This window comes from Petaurus breviceps, unplaced genomic scaffold, assembly GCF_028583685.1.
Source record: "Petaurus breviceps papuanus isolate PSGF00001 unplaced genomic scaffold, PetGlider_PUasm1.0 90977, whole genome shotgun sequence".
In the NCBI taxonomy this organism is placed as follows: domain Eukaryota; kingdom Metazoa; phylum Chordata; class Mammalia; order Diprotodontia; family Petauridae; genus Petaurus; species Petaurus breviceps.
The window spans coordinates 31,297,221-31,315,145 of record NW_027187391.1 but is presented as its reverse complement, the minus strand read 5'-3'; the positions used below and the strand labels follow the sequence as shown (position 1 = coordinate 31,315,145).

At 38.5% G+C, this 17,925-nt stretch overlaps 2 protein-coding genes across 5 annotated transcripts in view; one reads left to right on the top strand and one right to left on the bottom strand.

Moving 5' to 3' along the window:
* The window catches only part of MCM9 (minichromosome maintenance 9 homologous recombination repair factor), a 182,399-nt gene that overhangs the window by 101,584 nt on the left and 62,890 nt on the right, over positions 1-17,925 (bottom strand). The gene's annotated exons all lie outside the window — the stretch shown is intronic.
* Positions 47-16,827, top strand: ASF1A (anti-silencing function 1A histone chaperone). Its single transcript, XM_069076965.1, has 4 exons — positions 47-748; positions 6,052-6,167; positions 11,021-11,197; positions 16,364-16,827. Exons 1-4 carry the CDS (start codon positions 640-642, stop codon positions 16,574-16,576), a joined length of 615 nt encoding a protein of 204 aa, XP_068933066.1. The 5' UTR covers positions 47-639; the 3' UTR covers positions 16,577-16,827.

Genomic DNA, 17,925 nt, shown 5'->3' with positions numbered 1-17,925 from the left:
CCTCCCAGATCCCCGGTAACTACTGGCTGACACACCCTACGTGAGAACAGCGTGGAAACAATCCCGTGGGCGGGGCTTCCCGGCTCTCCTCGGCTCTCTCCCCCTCTCGCCCGCCAGCCCGCTCCGCTCTGCCCCGCTCGGCTCCGGAGGAGCCCTCCCCGGCGTTCCTCCCAGGCTGTCACCCGGCTCACTTTGTTCTCCGCCTTTGTCCTCGTCTACGCCAGCAGGTGGAGCAGCCGCGAACCTTTCGGAGCCCATTCAGGGGAAGGGAGCCCATCTTGCTCTCTCCCGGAGCAGGAGCTGGAGGAGGAGGAGGGTCAGAGCTCAGCGTGCAGCCAATCGGGGCCCACGCTGCTAGTTAACCGAGCAGAATGGGCTGTAGTTGAGTGAAATAGGAAAGCTGCAAAAACACTGTGGAGTTGTTTCCCGGTGTAAATAAAGAAAGAAGAAGAAAAAGAAGACGACGACGAGGAGGGAAAGACAACAAAAAGTTTCCCAAGTCGCCGCCGCCCGCCGTTGGCCCGGGGCCGGTGCTGGAGCGGGGGCTTCGCCCAGCCAGAACACGTTGGACTTGGTTGTGCTGCAAGAACACCCCATTCCTATTGTTTGTGTGGGGTTTCTCTCCCTCTCTCTCAAAATATGGCAAAGGTTCAGGTGAACAATGTAGTGGTGCTAGACAATCCTTCTCCTTTCTACAATCCTTTTCAGTTCGAAATCACGTTTGAGTGCATAGAGGATCTGTCGGAAGGTGAGTAGATCGGATCCCGCCAGGGGGGCTTCAGCCTGGGGCGCTCAGGGGCAGGTTTTTCTCTGCGAAAACTTTCCCAAGGCCTGGTGGTTTTTTTTCTTCTCTCCCTCCACTCTTTCCCAGTTTTATCCTCCGCTGCATCTAAGGGAGAGAGGGAGGGAAGGAAGGAGAAGGAGGAGGATGGGCTGCTGCTCCTGCTGCTGCAGACCTGCAGCTCCGGAGGGGCCGGCGGGGTTTTGGCCGGGGCGCGCGGCGGCTGCTGCTGCTGCCCCCGCTGCTGCTGGAGGGAAACTTAAAGCGGGTGCATTTCACTATTGTGTCCTTCGCCCTGCCGGGGAGACCGAATGGTAGGGAGGAGAAGCCTCCCCGGTTCCCACCGCTGCCTTTTTGCAAAGCCGGGCTGAAGTTGCAAGTAACTTGTTTGAGTGGTGGTAGCCATGTTGTCAGCTTTGTCTGGGTGTGGGAGAAGGGTTAACGGGAGGAGAGAGGAGCCCTGCGGGCACCCCCGCGCACCTCAGTACCCCTTGGTTGCTTCAAGACGAGGAGTTGGCTTAGCCGAGAGACCATTGCGGAGAAACCCGTAAAGGGAGAAGGTGCAAGACCCCCTGTTTCCATGGCCTGGGACTTGAGAGGGGGGTGAGTAGTGGAGATGAGATTTTTTTTTTTTAAAAGAGCCGAGTCTGGTGTGTGCGCGTGTCTGTGCTCGCTGGAGAGTTCGAAAACGGAGCCATCTTTTACCCAAAGAGTGGAATTGATCTCTGAGCCCCTGGCGTCACTAGCTCCACCGCTTGCAACCCCCCGGGTTACTTTAAGTGCTTATAACTCCAAACACCTGCCCACCTCCCCCTGCTTCCACTTGGAAAGGCCAGAACTCCCTTTAAAGTTGCACTACTTTATTCCAGCGGGCCCTTGCTCCTCCTAGCCTAATTAGACCGGCAGGAAAAGCCGGGGCAAGCTTTCAGCCTTCCTCTCCGGCTTCCTGAATCAAGTGGGGAGGCGGGTACAGACACAGGCATCCACACACTCCCTCTCTCGGAGCTCTTACACCCGCGCCCCTCCCCTACCTACCCACCCCGTGAGAGGGCAGGGTGCCAAGCAGTCTTCCCTGGGGGATTCTGACAACTGCAAATCATTTGAGAGGCTCTAGAGGGAATCACCTCCAAGCAGCCTTGGCCACAAGGAGGATATCCAGGGAGAAGAGGGACTCCAGGATGCCTGATGGAAAGCTCTTTGCAAACATTAAAGCTCTATAAAGGCTAACTAATTATTGTTACTAATAACTGTGGAATAATAATTTTTTTTTAAAAAGCCACTTTTAAAATAACTTTAGGAGAAAACATTTTCCTGTATGTTTCAGAAGGCAAATAATTGCAATCTCCAAAGTTATGTGGAACACACTGGCGTAAATGAGTTAAAGATGTTAATTGTAGGACTTAATGTGTGGGCTTGGAAATGGGATCTGTTTAGAAGCCAGTTAAGAGCGGTGGTGATGTCTGGGGTGCCACCTATTAATAAAAGACCAAGCTCAGGAACTTGTTGACATGCTATTAAACTAAGACCCCATCAACAAATGAAAAGTGAAAATTGTACTTAAACAGACTCACATAGTAAGAGGAGAAGGGGGTAAGGGGAAAAAAGTTTTAAGTGCTTAAATAAGATCATAGGATTTAGAGGCCAAAGGGATCTGTAGAAGGAATCATTTAGTTTAGTGACCTCGATTTACAGATCATGAAACTGAACCCAGAGAGGTTAAGTGACTTGTTCATGGTCACATGGGTAGTAGTAAAGGTATTTTAGGGGTTTAAAATATTTTATTTTTGAAAAATGAAAATTTAATCATTATTTTCATCTGTATGATATGCAGAATAAATGCAATTTCAGACAACATAAAATCTACCTCAAGGGTCTTTCAAAAAAATTCTTTTGAATTTTGTGAAATCTTTAGTTTCAACACGTGAAAATACTATTTCAGATCTGTCACTGATGTATTATATTGTGGGTGTTAAATTTTAAGTGAGAATTATTTTTAATTTCTCATGTGGACACATCCAAAGTAAACTTCATAAAGCATCTTTTCTCTTGAAACTGACATTTCCTGGTATTTTTTAGTTAATATTTGTGCACAGATGTTTAAACTTGATGGATCAAGAAATGGGCCGAGTTTTAAAAGTTAACAGAAATAAAATAAAATAAAGCTAAATAATAGCAAAATACAGGGTTGCTTTTCTGTTTTCTCATTATTCAAAAGCACCTTGTTCATTTTGGACAGCTGTAGCCTTTTAGCCACCATCAGCATTAAATATAAAGCAAATGAACAAGTTTAAAAGGGGGTGGGGGAAGGAAATTGTCAGGAGTGTTACTTATTAATTCAGTGTGAGTTTCCCAAGTCATAAACATATTTTTGGTGGTGCCTCCTATTTTAGGTTTCAACTAATAAGGAATATAGGACCTCAGGATATGGCTGAAGAGCTTCTCTGGGTCCATGGTCTCAAATAGTTGAAAGCACTGTACTATGACAGAGGCAGAACTACTTTTAACTTTCAACTGACATCTACATCCATTCAGAAACCAGTTATAGTATTGGGATTTTTTGCAGGGTTGAGTGGCCATCAGTTAAGATCTGTCATTTCCCTGATTAAACATTTGAGCTGAGTCATAACCATCCCCACCCCCAAGGTGTCAAGGAGTTCCTTGAAAATGTGGTCTGCTTGAGGTGGATTAAAGGAACTGAGTGTATTCAACACACTTTTAATAATGTAAGTGCCACAGTGGAGCCAATAATCTGATTTTACATGTGTTTAATTTGACAAGTTCAAAAAATTTTTTGGTTGTTTTTAAAAGTTTTTTTTTTTTTTAAAGTAACTTGTAATTGGTAGCTGTTATGGGAGGCAGTTAGGTGGCTCAGTGGACAGATTGCAAGTCAGGAAGACCTGAATTCAAATGTGACCTTAGACACTCACTAGCCATGTGACAACTGAGCAAATCACTCAGCTGTAAAATGGGGATATTAGCTTCTACTTCTTGGCCTTGTTGTGAGGATCAAATGAAGAGAACTTTTGTCAAGCACAGTACCTGGCACATAGTTAAGTGCTTAATAAATGCTTGTTTAAAAAACAGTTGTGGGGTGGCTAGGTGGTGCAGTGAGTAAAGCGCTGGCCCTGGAGTCAGGAGGACCTGAGTTCCGATCCGGCATCAGACACTTGACACAAAAAAAAAAACCCTAGCCATGTAACCTTAGGCAAGTTACTTAACCCTAATTGTCCTCCAAAAGGCAAAAAAAAAAAAAATAGCCGTATTTTAAACATTTGTTCCTACAATCATAGGATTTAGAGCTGAAAGGACCTTAGACATCATCCAGTCCAACCCCTTCATTTTCTAGATGAGGAAACTGAACCCCAAAGAAGTTAAATGACTTGGGCAAGGTTATACATAAAGATTTTTTTTAATTAATTCATTCTATTTTTAGTTTTCAACAGAGTAAAGATTTGAACTCAGGTTCTCTGACTCCAAATCTGCCTCTGGGTCTCCCACATTTGGATGCAGTGGTTATTATGTTACCTAATATTATAGGTGAACAGCTTTCCTTGTTGGTTACTACTGCTCCAGAACAGTAGGGTACTAGTGTTCTGTCCTTCCAGAGCCTGGACAAGTTTTTTGAATATTCTGACCTAAGAAAAGAGTGGTAGTAAATGGTAGCTCAAGGAAGTAAGGTAAGGGGGCATGGCCGTAGTTAACCAGACTGTGGACCCAAATGATCTTCCCTCATACCATTTTTGGCATGTGTTCTCTAAGTTATCACCATATTGACAGGATTATCATAACCAATTGGGAAATGTTTCCTATAAATAAAAACATTATCTGATTGAAAACTATAACCTATGAAACATTCCTTTTTCAAACAAATGCAGATCAGGAAAATAACATCACCTGAAGTAATAATTATTATTCAGAATACAAAGTGAAATTAGTGATTTTTCTTAAAGATAAATTATTTAAGAAGCTATAAACAACACCTATTTTCATAAATTCAAATATATTCACTTTTAACTCAACAAGAATAGCAGATATCTAAACAGGCATATAAATTCACATATAGACACAATCCCCCAATTAATGAATATTCCATATATTATGTAAGGTTTTCTTCAGTTCCTATGCAAAACCAAGGAGAAGAGATGTGTTTTTAAGCTCTACCATATTCCTTTCACCTATTTTGAACCTATGTTCCCTTGTAGTCACTTTCCCCATCTACCCCACAAAAACCCAGTATAGGTTAGAGCCAAAATAGTATAAATTTGCTATGAAATTGTTAGTGCTAATAGTCCTATACATAATAACAGTTCTATGGGTGTTATTATGTGCCTGTCTGAGGATAAAGAGAAACAGAAAAGTTGACACTGTTAAAATAGGGAAATTTCATTACACAAAGTAGAATGGAGTTTTCCAAAATATGTCATATGAGGAAGAGCTGTTCAACCAGCTAGATCCCTGCTATTATATGAATCATCATCAATAAATGTTTGTGTACGTAGCAGTGTGCCTTGAATATTCAATAAATGTTTGTTAAATGAATCAGTCCCTCAAGAATATTTAAGTCTAGTTGGGAAGATGAGACGTTGGTTAAGTAATATAGACAATAAGTGTCAGAGGGGTTTATATATACATAACATGAACATAAAGGTTATCCCAAACAAGCATACCCCATTGAGCTCCACCCCCACATGCCTCTTTTCTTAGGGTTTATTATTTCAACACAAAGGATAAATTTTACCCATGGGGGTGTTCAGAGAAAACATTAACTCTGCCAGTAGTTGGTTCAGGTGAATGGTTCTCTAGTAGAATGTAAGCTTCTTTAGAGCAGGCAGAAGTAATTTTTAAAAAATCTTTTATCTTCTCAGCACACAGTAGGCAATTAATGTTTGCTGAGTGAATGAATAAAGGCAAAGATAGTTATTAAAGGTGAAGTGGGCAGCTTACAAATGATCTTCATGCCTCTGATTGTGGCAAGCTTAAGAAAGCCTTACTGGTATGGAAACATCAAAGTTGGCTGAATTCATTTTATTGAATTGCCATTTTCCCCTTCTTTTTTACTCTTTGTTTTAAGGGTTGACTCTCTTAAGTGAGAGATTTTGCAGGAGGAGCAGGGGATGGAAAGGATTAGATTTCCCAAGGAAACTGAGAATCTTTTTGAGGTGGATTTAGGGACAACAGATGTGAATCAGTTGATATTAAAGTGGTTTTTGGAATTAATCAGTATTGTAATCCTTGAGTGTAAAATAATGTGTATTGGTCTTTAACTCTAGACTTGGAGTGGAAAATTATCTATGTGGGTTCAGCAGAAAGTGAAGAATACGACCAAGTTTTAGACTCTGTTTTAGTGGGCCCTGTTCCTGCAGGAAGGCATATGTTTGTATTTCAGGTAAGATTACTGTTAAATATTTGTACCAATAAGTTACTGGAAAGTCCATTTTGTATTTGTAAAATTTTACTTTTATTTAACACTATACTTCCATTAATAATAGCTAACATTTATATAGCACTTACTATGTGCCAAGTACTATGCTAAATTCTAGCTTTACAATTGTTATCTCATTTGATCCTCACGAACAGCACTGCAAGAGGGGTTGTTACCCCCATTTTATAAATAGGGAAAATGAGGCAAATAGTAGTTATATTTACTTTTGCCTGAAACTACAAAGTGCTTGATTTTTTTTATGGAGGGAATGTTTTTTAGGAATTACTTTCCTGTTGTATTATTGTTTGTGTCATTAAAATGGCACCAATGAAAAATAAATAAGTGTGATCAATTTATGCCAGAAACAAAAATATACACATTATTATATTATCAACTTGAATATTGCAAAAAGCCAGACCAGTCTATGGAATTAAATCCTTGAATGATGCTCACGGACCACTAAGTTTCTGCTCACCTTACTTTGAGCATCCCTCACATATGTTAAGCCTTATTAGGGATAGCTAGGGCTATATATACTGGACCTAACAGAGATGAGTAAAATTTAAAATAAGATAGGTAGGTCTTTTTGGGCTGTGGAAAGTATGTGAGGATATAATATCAAGCAAATAATTTTTTGAGTGGCCCTATAATCAAGTGTCCCAGAACATCTTCTCATTGTACTAATGTACCCATCCCCAATTCTACCAGCACTAAAATAATCACGTTCCTAGGTAAACAGAGCAGGGTATAATTGTTGTGAGCTGAGAATACCACATAATGGTCCTTGTTAATCACTTAGGGGGATCGACTGTCCTTCCTCTCGGTTGACCCAGGACCATGTTTTTGATTGGTAACACTTTCAGTTATTTTCCAACCTGAACAGAAGCAGAAAAAACCCAAAAACCCTTTCATGAGTTCTTGTGTATTCCTATTCAAAAATAAGTCAGACCCTCTGACTTAGCACTTCCTTTGCATAAGTGTGTGCTTTGATCTATGACAGTTTAACTGGGCAGAACAATTCAGTCAGTTCTCAATTATCCCAGGCAGTGAAGGGGGGAGTATAGCATTGTGAAGTTCTCCAAATAATAAATTCTTAGCACTTGACTTTGGATCTTGGTATCTCTTAACAAATTGCAACATTCCAGGCAAAATTTATATTATGAATCCTTAACTTAGAAATATAGACTTTTTTCTTTTCCTTCCTTAACACTCATCTTTGCTTACATTACCCACCTCTTCCCACTCCTTCACAAAATGATGACATAATAAATATAGTAGGTATTATTTAAGTAAACCTCAACAAATAATTGAATAAAAAAGAAGTTGATATCATTACAGGGGGAAGTATTTGTCCTATTTCCTGTGATTTAAAGATTTCTTTAAGAACACATGAGCGGTTGGAACTTTTGACAGAATTTTTAAATACCTACAAAGCTATTTTCTTATCTTTTCAGCTTAGCAAAGCCCTCCCTGAAGTTTCTTTGTGTAGAGAAGTAGAATTAACTCTGATCCATGAGGTGAGCCACATGGTCTATAGAGGATTCATGATGTGGCCAAGATTGCTGCTGACCCATGCTAAAATAGGAAATTGCCTATTGCTTTTTCTATTTTATTTTAAAATAATAGTCCATGTTAGGCTACTGTAATCATGTACTAATAAAAGGGTGTACATGTTTGTTGATGATTTTTGCTTTAAATTCAACAAAATTTGTAATGAAACCATTTTTGTGTATTTTAGGGTAGGGAAAAGGACTAGGCCTCCTATGATTTCATTGATACAGCAAAATCCTGGGTGAGGAAACTTCCTCTACAAATGTTTATTGGTACCTTCTTGGCAATGGCTAGTAGGTAATAAATAGCTGATAAATATTTCTTGGCTTGACTTGACTAAAGAGTTCCCTTAAAGAACTGAGATGTTAGGTGACTTGTCCTGAGTAATACAGTCAGTTTTTGTCAGAGGCATGTTTTAAATCTAGGTCTTTCTGGCTTAGAGGATGGCTCTTTGTCCACTATTGCCATAAAGCCTTTAAAGCTACTAGAGAGAAAACTGCACTAAAACTTTTGGGACACCTCATGCTATTAAAAATACCTTGAAATTTTGGCTGAGTGCATCAGGGATGGCAAATATATCCCAAAACTTTGACTTTAGGATGTGGAGCTGAAAAGAACTACAATGAAAATTAGGTCATGATTTTAAACATGTGCATGTAACACACTCACCAATATAATACTTTCGGTGTTTTAATAATAGGGTAAAGTATGGTTTTTCCATCAATGATCAGGCTCAGGAATACTTCAGTTTTCTGTCATTTCTTGGTTTGCTAACATATAGTTAGAAGATTTTTCTTAATGTCTTACCAGTAGTGTGAGAGTTGAACTGATTGATGAGAGGCAACCCAGCACTGTGGAAACCGCCCTAGATTTAGAGTAAGAAGACCTGGGTTCTAATCTTGGTTTTGCCACTACCTCTCTATGACCTTGAACAGGTCATTTTTCTCTGGGCTTCACTTTCTTTTTCTTTAAAATGAGGGGATTTGACTTCTGAGACCTCTTCAAGGTTAAAGAGCCACCGGTTTAAAGTAGTTGGCAAAAAGATAAAACAGCGGTCCAGAGGTAGCTAGAGTAAAATGTCTCAAGACCCCTAGATAAGCTATCATATACATAGTGTGCTGGCTTCTAACCATAGGGGCCTGCCTTATCCCAACTAAATATCAAAATACAACCTAAAGGAATATCCAGGATCAGTTTATTCATGGAAAACAATGTATAGAGAGGGGGAATGACTTTCCAGTTCACAATAGGCTATCTTCAGTTGTTCCTATTCCTAACCAGGTAGGGAATCTTCAAGGACCTCCCCAAGTCAGTCTGACTACTTGAGTGGTTGTACTTCCAGGCCAAAAGTAGGTCTCCTCCCCCCCCCCCTTCCCAATCCTGCTTCAAAGTACATCTTTTCATATATCTTTTCCTTGCTGAATACACACAAATACATGTGAATACCCATCCCATTTCTGCCAGGGACTTTAATAGCATGAGTAAATTAGAAAAGCAAGTATAGCCTATAAAGGGGCACCAAGCTGCACTTTATTAACGGGGGTGGGGAATGGGAAGAGATCTGGAAAATTGGAGGAACTCCCAGAGTGAATGTAGCTGAATTACTTCTCTCTCTTCTTCTGGTTTCATCTTTTTTTTTAATTGGGGAGAAGAGTTGGACTAGATTGGGGAGATCAGTTTGGGTTCCATGAACTTGTTTTTAAAAACAAGTTTTATGCATTTAAAAACATTACTCTGGGAGGAAAAATGAGTCCCTAGGTAACACCAGACTGTCAAATGGGTCTATGACATTAAAAAAGTTAAGAATTCCTACACTAAATGGTATCTAAGAGACCTTTAAACTCTAGCATTCCATGATTCAGACTGAACCCAGAGAAGGTGCATTGGACTCAGTAGAGACCCACTCCTTCTATAGTATAAGCCTCTTAAGAGTAAGGGAAATGTATTAATAACTGTATTGCATGCACAAAACATAATGTCTTAAATATAGCAGACACTAAAAAATATTTGTTACTGATGATCAATCAGAGGTGCTCAACAGAAGCATAGTGAGATATATATTGGAGTGTAGTAATTATTGTGACCATAAGATGCTTCTCTATGATCCATTTTCCCTGGTATTTACGAAGTTATATATTCCTCAGCAACCTTAGAAGATCAAGTTCAGATTTCTTAGTATAGCATTCTAGGTCTTCTAAATTGGCCCCACTGAACTCATTCAGCTCCATTTCTCATTGTCTAGTGTAGAGTGTACTCTAGTCACCAGTCTCCATACCATGTTTTGCATATGCTGTGCTTATTTTCACCTCTGGGTTTTCTCTTCCTGGAATCTCTTCACTTGCCTTCTTTCCACCTTTATAAATCCAACCGACTTGGCCCTTTGTGAAACCTTCTTTGACTAGCCCCAAATTATTTTTATCTTTTTTACTGAAATTTTGTGAGTTTGTATGTCACTTTGATAGTTGGATTACATCTTGCTTTGTGTTATTCATATATACAGTTTTTATATACGTACTTAAATACAGTCAAGTGGGCCACACAGTAGATTCCCTAATATGTTTTAGGAATTAATGTGTTAGTCCCTTCTAAAGACAATCCTGAGATATTAGTCTGTTTAGCTGCTTTAAATCTAGGACAATAAAATGGTTGTAGGTAGTGGACTTTGAATGAGAGGATGCTGTGTGGTAGAGGAAATTGGTGGGATAAATTTTGTTCAGACGATCTGTGTGTTTCTGGATAATCAAATTGATGACTTTGGTAACTTTTATCTTTAATTGCTCATTTGGCTAACATAAATCCTTGATTTTGGATGTTGCCAAAATCTACATAAAACACCCAAAATGGAGGAAGAATAACAAGAATCCTTAGATAAAATGACGCCTTCAAGCATCCAAGGGTACAGAGGGGCACCATAGGAGGCACATGAACTCTTCCTTCTAGTTTTAAGTCTCAAAAATAAACATTTGAGGGGTGGCCAGGTGGCGCAGTGAGTAAGAGCGCCGGCCCCGGTGTCAGGAGACCCGGGATCAGTTCTGGCCTCAGATACTTGGCACCCACACAAAATAACTGGCCGTGTAACCTTGGGCAAGTTACTTAACCCTGATTGCTTTAAAAAAAAAAATAAACATTTGCCTTCACAGCACGATTGCAAATATCTTCTAGATCTTACTGCTCTATCTTCATCTGATGGTGCTCAAGGTAACTAAAATCCTCATCTTGCCTGCAGTTAACCTTTCCTCCCCCACCCTCTTTTTTAATCATTCTAGGCTGATGCACCAAATCCAGGACTTATTCCAGATGCAGATGCAGTAGGTGTAACAGTTGTGCTAATTACATGTACCTATCGAGGTCAAGAATTTATTAGAGTTGGCTATTATGTAAATAATGAATATACGGAGACAGAATTAAGGGAAAACCCACCAGTTAAACCAGACTTTTCTAAGGTAAGTAACATTTCAGGCTTATCTTTTAATTAATTTGCTTTTACTACATAATTCAAAGGTGACAAAAACCGACTTCTGGGAAGCTGCCATTTATATTATATTATGTGTGTGGCTTTTTTACTAAGTAAGAAATAGCTGAGTCAGATTCTGAAATTTTGGTGCTAGTTGAAGTGCACAGTTGAAGTGTGTATACATAATTCATGATGACTGTAATTATTGTCTTTCCTTTTGAAACTTTGGTAATTAATGTTTCTAATATGCTTTTGAGATCCTAAAACAAAGGGGACTACACCTCTCTTGGCACAGCTAACTAAATTTGACCTATGGCCTTTAGGAAGGCATTTACCTACCCAGAATTTTCCTTTCAAAAATTTTAATAATCTTTCCCTTTTTTCAAAGCAGTGTTCCCCCCCCCCCCCAGCAATAATACCCATCTGAAACCCAGGGGATATTTGATTAATGTTCTTCATAATAAAGAACTTAGAGATACTGATTTGTTTTAAGGGTTGTGTGGCCCAGGCTACCTACTTCCTTATCCTTGTGTGTGCGTGCCCTTCTCTGGATGAGCAATCAAATGCAGAGCATTGTGTAACCACACTTAACCAACTTTTTTCTCCCAGTGATGTTCCTGTTTTGCTTCATTCTCTGTTTTTATACACACTGAACAATGTAATTTGGTTTCTTATTTCATCCAGGGTTTGAAGGTCAGTCGTTTAAAACATGGAAGAAAAATTTACCTAATCGTGATTCAATATTCTAGAGCTCCTGGTAGCAAGTAATTTTTAGAGCATGAGAATATTTACAGAATATTTAGTTCAATCCCTCCATAAACTTTCTAATTTTTTGGAAATTGGATGACATTTTAGCCACTCACTGCTACAGTAGTTCCTTTTAACAGTTTTGTTGCTGTAATGAGCACTGGATTTAAATTTGGAGAACTGGGTTCAAATCCCAACTCTTCCACTTAATATCTGTGGGACCTTTGGCATATGAATTTCCAAACCCCAGTATTCTCATCTTTCAATGAAGGGGCTGGACCAAATGGGTTCTAATGGCATTTTCTGTTCTAAGGGCTAGCAATTATGCAATACCTTGGTCTTAAAAAAATAAAAATTTTTGTGACACAAAGAGCAATGAATAGAATTATGCTATCTGTGTATAAGCTGCAACAATTTACCAGTGAAAATGAGAAACAGGGGCAGCCAGGTAGCACAGCGAGTAAGAGTGCCGGCTCCAGTGTCGGGATGACCTGGATTGAATCCTGGGCTCAGATACTCGGCACCACACCCAGAAATAACTGGCCGTGTAACCTTGAGCAAGTTACTTAACCCTGATTGCTTTAAAAAAAAAAAATGAGAAACAGTAGGATGGACAGTAGTATGGTGGTAAGAAGAATACTGCCTCTGGTGTTGGAGGATCTGGGTTTAAATCACACACCTGTTCATTACTACTTGTGTGATTTGGATATGTCATACCCGATGGGTCTCAGTTTTCTCATCTGTAAAATAAAGGGGCAGTCCTAAGTCTATGATTTCATCATCTGATTGACAACTGAGTGCTATATAACAAGAAGTCCTCTATGAAAGGACACAGATAGGATTATGTGGAATAGAAAGGTGTGGAGGATATACCCACACTTTTGAGATAAGTACTTCCCAATACCAGAGACCTTTAGTTTTTGATGCCAGAAATGGAAGTGAGGATGAAATGACTTGGATTCTACCCTTTCTTCATCTCTACTCGGTCTTTTCTGGCTCCTGCAACCTGGCTTGTTTCTGCTCCTGGACAAGAGCTTTGTGACTATTGCAGATATCTATTCTAAATCCTTTTCTATGTTGGAAAAATTCTATCTCATAACCAACATTGTAGTTAGCCTAACCTTATAACCTACAATTGTAGGTTTGCTTGTCAGATTGAAAGTATGTCAGAACCCCATTCATTTTTTTTTTTTTTGCCTTTTGGAGGGCAATTGGGGTTAAGTAACTTGCCCAAGGTTACATGGCTAGTTTTTGTGTGTGTATAAGTGTCTGAGGCCGGATCCGAACCCAGGTCCTCTTGACTCCGGGGCTGGCGCTTTACTCACTTGCTACCTAGCCTCCCAAGAGAACCCCATTCTTGATAAAAAAAAAAAAAGATCTTAATTATCAGAGCTTTTGCTCGTATGTAACTTGAATAAACAGTGCATTTAATAACATCAAATCTAAATAAATCATTAAAAAGAATAAATTAAAAACATAATGTAATCACATATCACCAACAGAGAGAATATTGTTACTACAATTCATAGTTAAAACCAAGTATAAAAGGAAGATGGAGAAAAGAACTTGAATCCAAAATTTAATAAAGTCTTCATTTGTGAAGGATGACTCAGTTTTTTTTTTTGGTAAAGAACTAAGGATACTTCTTATTTTTGTATGTGTATGTGTATATACCTTTTGGAAGAGGTAAAAGAATATGAGGAAACCAAGGATGGTTCTTCTGACGAAATGTTGGGCCTTGAGTCTGATTGAAGCAAATTTGTTTAATGTCTTTTGCTTCTTTTTAAAAGTTTCTACTTTAATCAATACTATTAATGACTCTTAATTTTTATTTTTTTTGCATAGGTAAGAGAATATGCTTTTCCCCCTCTCTATGAAAGGCCAAAATGATTGTATAATTGAGAGATGTGTAAATTTAGACAGCTTTTCCAAAATTTGGCTACCTAAATCTAGCTAGTCCAACTGTCCTCATTTTAAGAATGAAGAAAGCGAGGCCCAGAGAATTGAAGTAACTTGCATAATGTCACACAAATAGTTAATGGCTGGGAGTTAAACTCATGGTTTCCTGTGCTTGCTTTAATTTACTCTGATGGAATAAGATGAAATAAACTATATTGAGTCTAACTGGTAATGTTTTCAGTGAGTGAAAACAAAAGTAAGTGAGGTTGAATATAATAGCAAATCTGCCAAACCAATCTATAGGAAATACACAGCAATGGAATTCATTCATATGGGTAAATAAAGCAGTGTTTTTTTTTTCCCTCACATTGGTAGTTATACATTAGATAAGACAGATTAAACCATTTATTGTGGGCCAGGCACTATGCTAAGCACCTGAGACATAAATACAAGCAAGCAAGATGTCCCTGCCCTCAAGGAGCTTATATTCTAATGAGAAGACAGTACACAAAGAGAACCTGGAAAGCAGGTGGATGGTGGTATACTTATATATGTTAGATGTTGTAGAGATGGCTTGGAAGAAGCATGGAGGCTTGGTTCTGTGTAAACTAAGACCAGAACACGAGGAGTAAGGGTTGGAGTCAGGAATGTTGTAGATGTTGTAAAGATGGCCTGGAAGAAGCATGGAGGCTTGGTTCTGTGTAAGCTAAGACCAGAACATAAGGAGTAAGGGTTGGAGTCAGGAGGAAGATGAAAATTACCACCATAAGGAAATGACTGGGATTTAAAGAAATTTAATTTAGGCCTGGTTCTCAGCAGGATAAGGTGAAGAAAAGCCACCTATCAGATGGCCCAGTTGTTGGCAGTTGGGTTTGGAAGCAAAGACGACAGCCAGAGTATAAGCAGCATTGTATAGAGACAGGTGGGATTTAATGAAATTTTATTTAATTAGTTATGTGTTATTCATGAAAGATAGCATGCAGTAGTATGGATAAAGTGCCTGCCTTAGAACTAGGAAGACTTTGGGCAAGTCACTTAACTTCTGTCCCAGGCAACTCTTACAGACTCCAAGTTTCAAAGGAGTTACTAGTCTGTCAGTGGAGGAAGTTTCCACACCAGGAGTTCCCTCAACTGATGAAATTATAGGTTCAGAAGACCAAGAGCCCCCAAACTTGATCTATAGGTTAAGGTTTGTATAACATTTCCTTTCCTTCTATAAAAGGTGAAAAAAATATTCAAGCTATTTTTTTTTCCCCTAAGAATGATTCCTGCTATTTAAGTGGCTGAGAAACCACTAATGAACAGAGGCAGATGGTGGAACATGGAAGTTGTTGATATCATAATTCTTGTTCTAATGTACATATTTTCCATAATTAACAGCACAAAATTCCAAATTTGGAAGATCATTTTGAAAATTGATCTGCCCTTTATAACTCCACTACATGAATTTTAAGCATTTTCAAAAAACAGAGCATAGACCATAGCTAGCTTTATTGCCTGCTACTTCTGAATTTAGGAAGAAGGGAAATAGTCTCAACATTATAATACTATTGTATAAGGAAGCTTGGTAGTAAAGTATTGTGACTGACCTTTTAGAGGATAAAACCACTCTTGAACTTGCCACATACTAAGTGCTTACTGAATTCTTGTTGATGGATTGACTGTAGAAAAAGGGAACTATGCTTAATCCTATTTAATTTTATTTCTAAAAAGTACCAGAACATCACTTTGGGATTAGATGAAGCATTTGAAAAACAAAAAATAAATCTTCCCTTGATCTACAATGTATCTTCCTAAAGTTTACAAAAATTTTCTTCGAATCTACTGTACTAGCTCTCAATAAGCCATCTCACCTATGGAACAGATAAAACAAAATGGTATAAACTTAATCATCTAAAACACCCTGTGCTCTTCTCCCTCCTCCCCCCTTTTTAAAAAGAAACTGAGACATTTAAACAGTTGTTAAGTCACTTCTGATTCCCCCCTATTCATTGCTTTTTCCATTCACTCCTAATCACTGAATTCATTAGAAGAAGCTGTCCTTTCTAACTTGTTATTTCTTGGCTCTGACCCCTTACCTTTATGATTCACTAAACTTGATTATCTTAAAGCTTGACCTTGAAGATCTCTTGGTGAACAAACATCAAGACATTTATAATAATAATTGCTAACATTTATTTAGTTCATACTATAAACCTTATGTAAAGTTTACCTAGATTACTATCTCATTTGATCCTCACCAACAATCCTGTGAGAGTAGTTATGATCATCATCATCCCTATTTTACAGATGAGGAAACTGAGGCAGAGGTCGAGTGACTTGCCCAGGGCTGGCACAGCTAGTAAGTGTCTAAGGCAGAATTTGAACCTGGGTCTTCTGATTCCAAGGCCAAGGCTTTAGCACTACTCCATCCGATTATCTGATTATTTATTAAGAGCTTAATTGCATGCTACATTATACTAAGTGATTTAGCCCTTATCATGTAAATGTACTTTTTTCTTCCTTCTAGCTTCAAAGAAATATTTTGGCATCTAATCCCAGGGTCACAAGATTCCACATTAACTGGGAAGACAATACTGAAAAACTGGAAGATGCAGAGAGCAGTAACCCAAACCTACAGTCACTTCTTTCAACAGATGCATTGCCTTCAGCATCAAAGGGATGGTCAACATCAGAAAATTCATTAAATGTCATGTTAGAATCCCATATGGACTGCATGTGACTACCTGCCATTCCTTTAGTACATGTTAAGCTATAAAAACAAACAGAACTATTTCCCTGATATTCCGTAAGTACATAGTCAAGACAAAATGTGAAGAATTTGTTTTAAAAACATCCTGTAGAAAGTTTATAAGAACCAGTATTTGATCAAATTGTGGAATATAAATACAACTATTTTTAAGTAATTCTTTTTTCTCTAATGTGTTATTTTATTTGCTCTAAAACTAAACTGATTAAAGCATATATATTATATTTTCTTCTTTTCCTCTGTAATACCTAATGTCTAAGCACAAACAATGAAAAATATGACTCCTTAGACCAGGATGAAAAAAAATATAAAGACGTGACCTCTTGGATAAGATGAATAAAGCAAACTACTGTTTCACCAAGCCATTAATAAGAGGTTGGAACACTTTAACCAAATAGAAAAGAAAAAAAAATCTTTCTCTGTATTATCCTAAATATGTCTGCTTCTGTGAAGCCATATAGTGATGTATACTTTTGGGAGCAAATTTCCATTTCTTTTAAAGCATGTATTTATTCCTTAAAACAGGCAATTTGAAACCAAACCTCTACAAAGGATTTCAGCACATGATCTCCCTCACATGACACAGTCCTCTCATTGCTCAGAATTGAGCAAATGATTTGGTGTAGGGAGAAAAAACAAACATGCCAACAGAGTTTAACTGTTTAAAAACTTATCTATGTAAATTATAAATATTTTTTAAAATAGGCCAACTTCCTAGACAACCTTTCCTGCCTCAAATCATTATGATAGATTCAACGTATTAAAAGGAAAAGAAACCAAAGCCCTTCTTATTTTACTATTCACAAGGCTAGGTTAGTTCCCAGTTCTTCAACTAGGAATCCAGAATAACTTTTTAATGTTTTTTGATAATGCATAACAATACATTTCTGACAACATGATTTATAAAAATTATGAACTCAACAAGGGATCTATGATTTTATACCATAATCAGTTGCTGTTCTAAAAAGTAGGATTTTCAGACATACTGACTTTTCCCCCATTTCCACACTAGATGCAGACAAAAAATGAGGTTAGATGTGTTTAGAATTGAGATTCCCTAAAAGAGCTTTTTTTTTCTTTGCCTTTTGGAGGGCAATTAGGGTTATGTAACTTGCCCAAGGTTACACGGCTAGTTTTTTTTGTGTGTGTATGTGGGTGTTAAGTGTCTGAGGCCGGAACTGAACTTGGGTCCTCCTGACTCCGGGCCGGTGCTTTACTCACTGCGCCACCTAGCCACCCCCCTAAAAGAGCTTTTGAGGGGAATTTTAAAAGTAATCTTCAAAGAGGTATTAATTCAAAATCATGATGGTTCCTTTCATGGG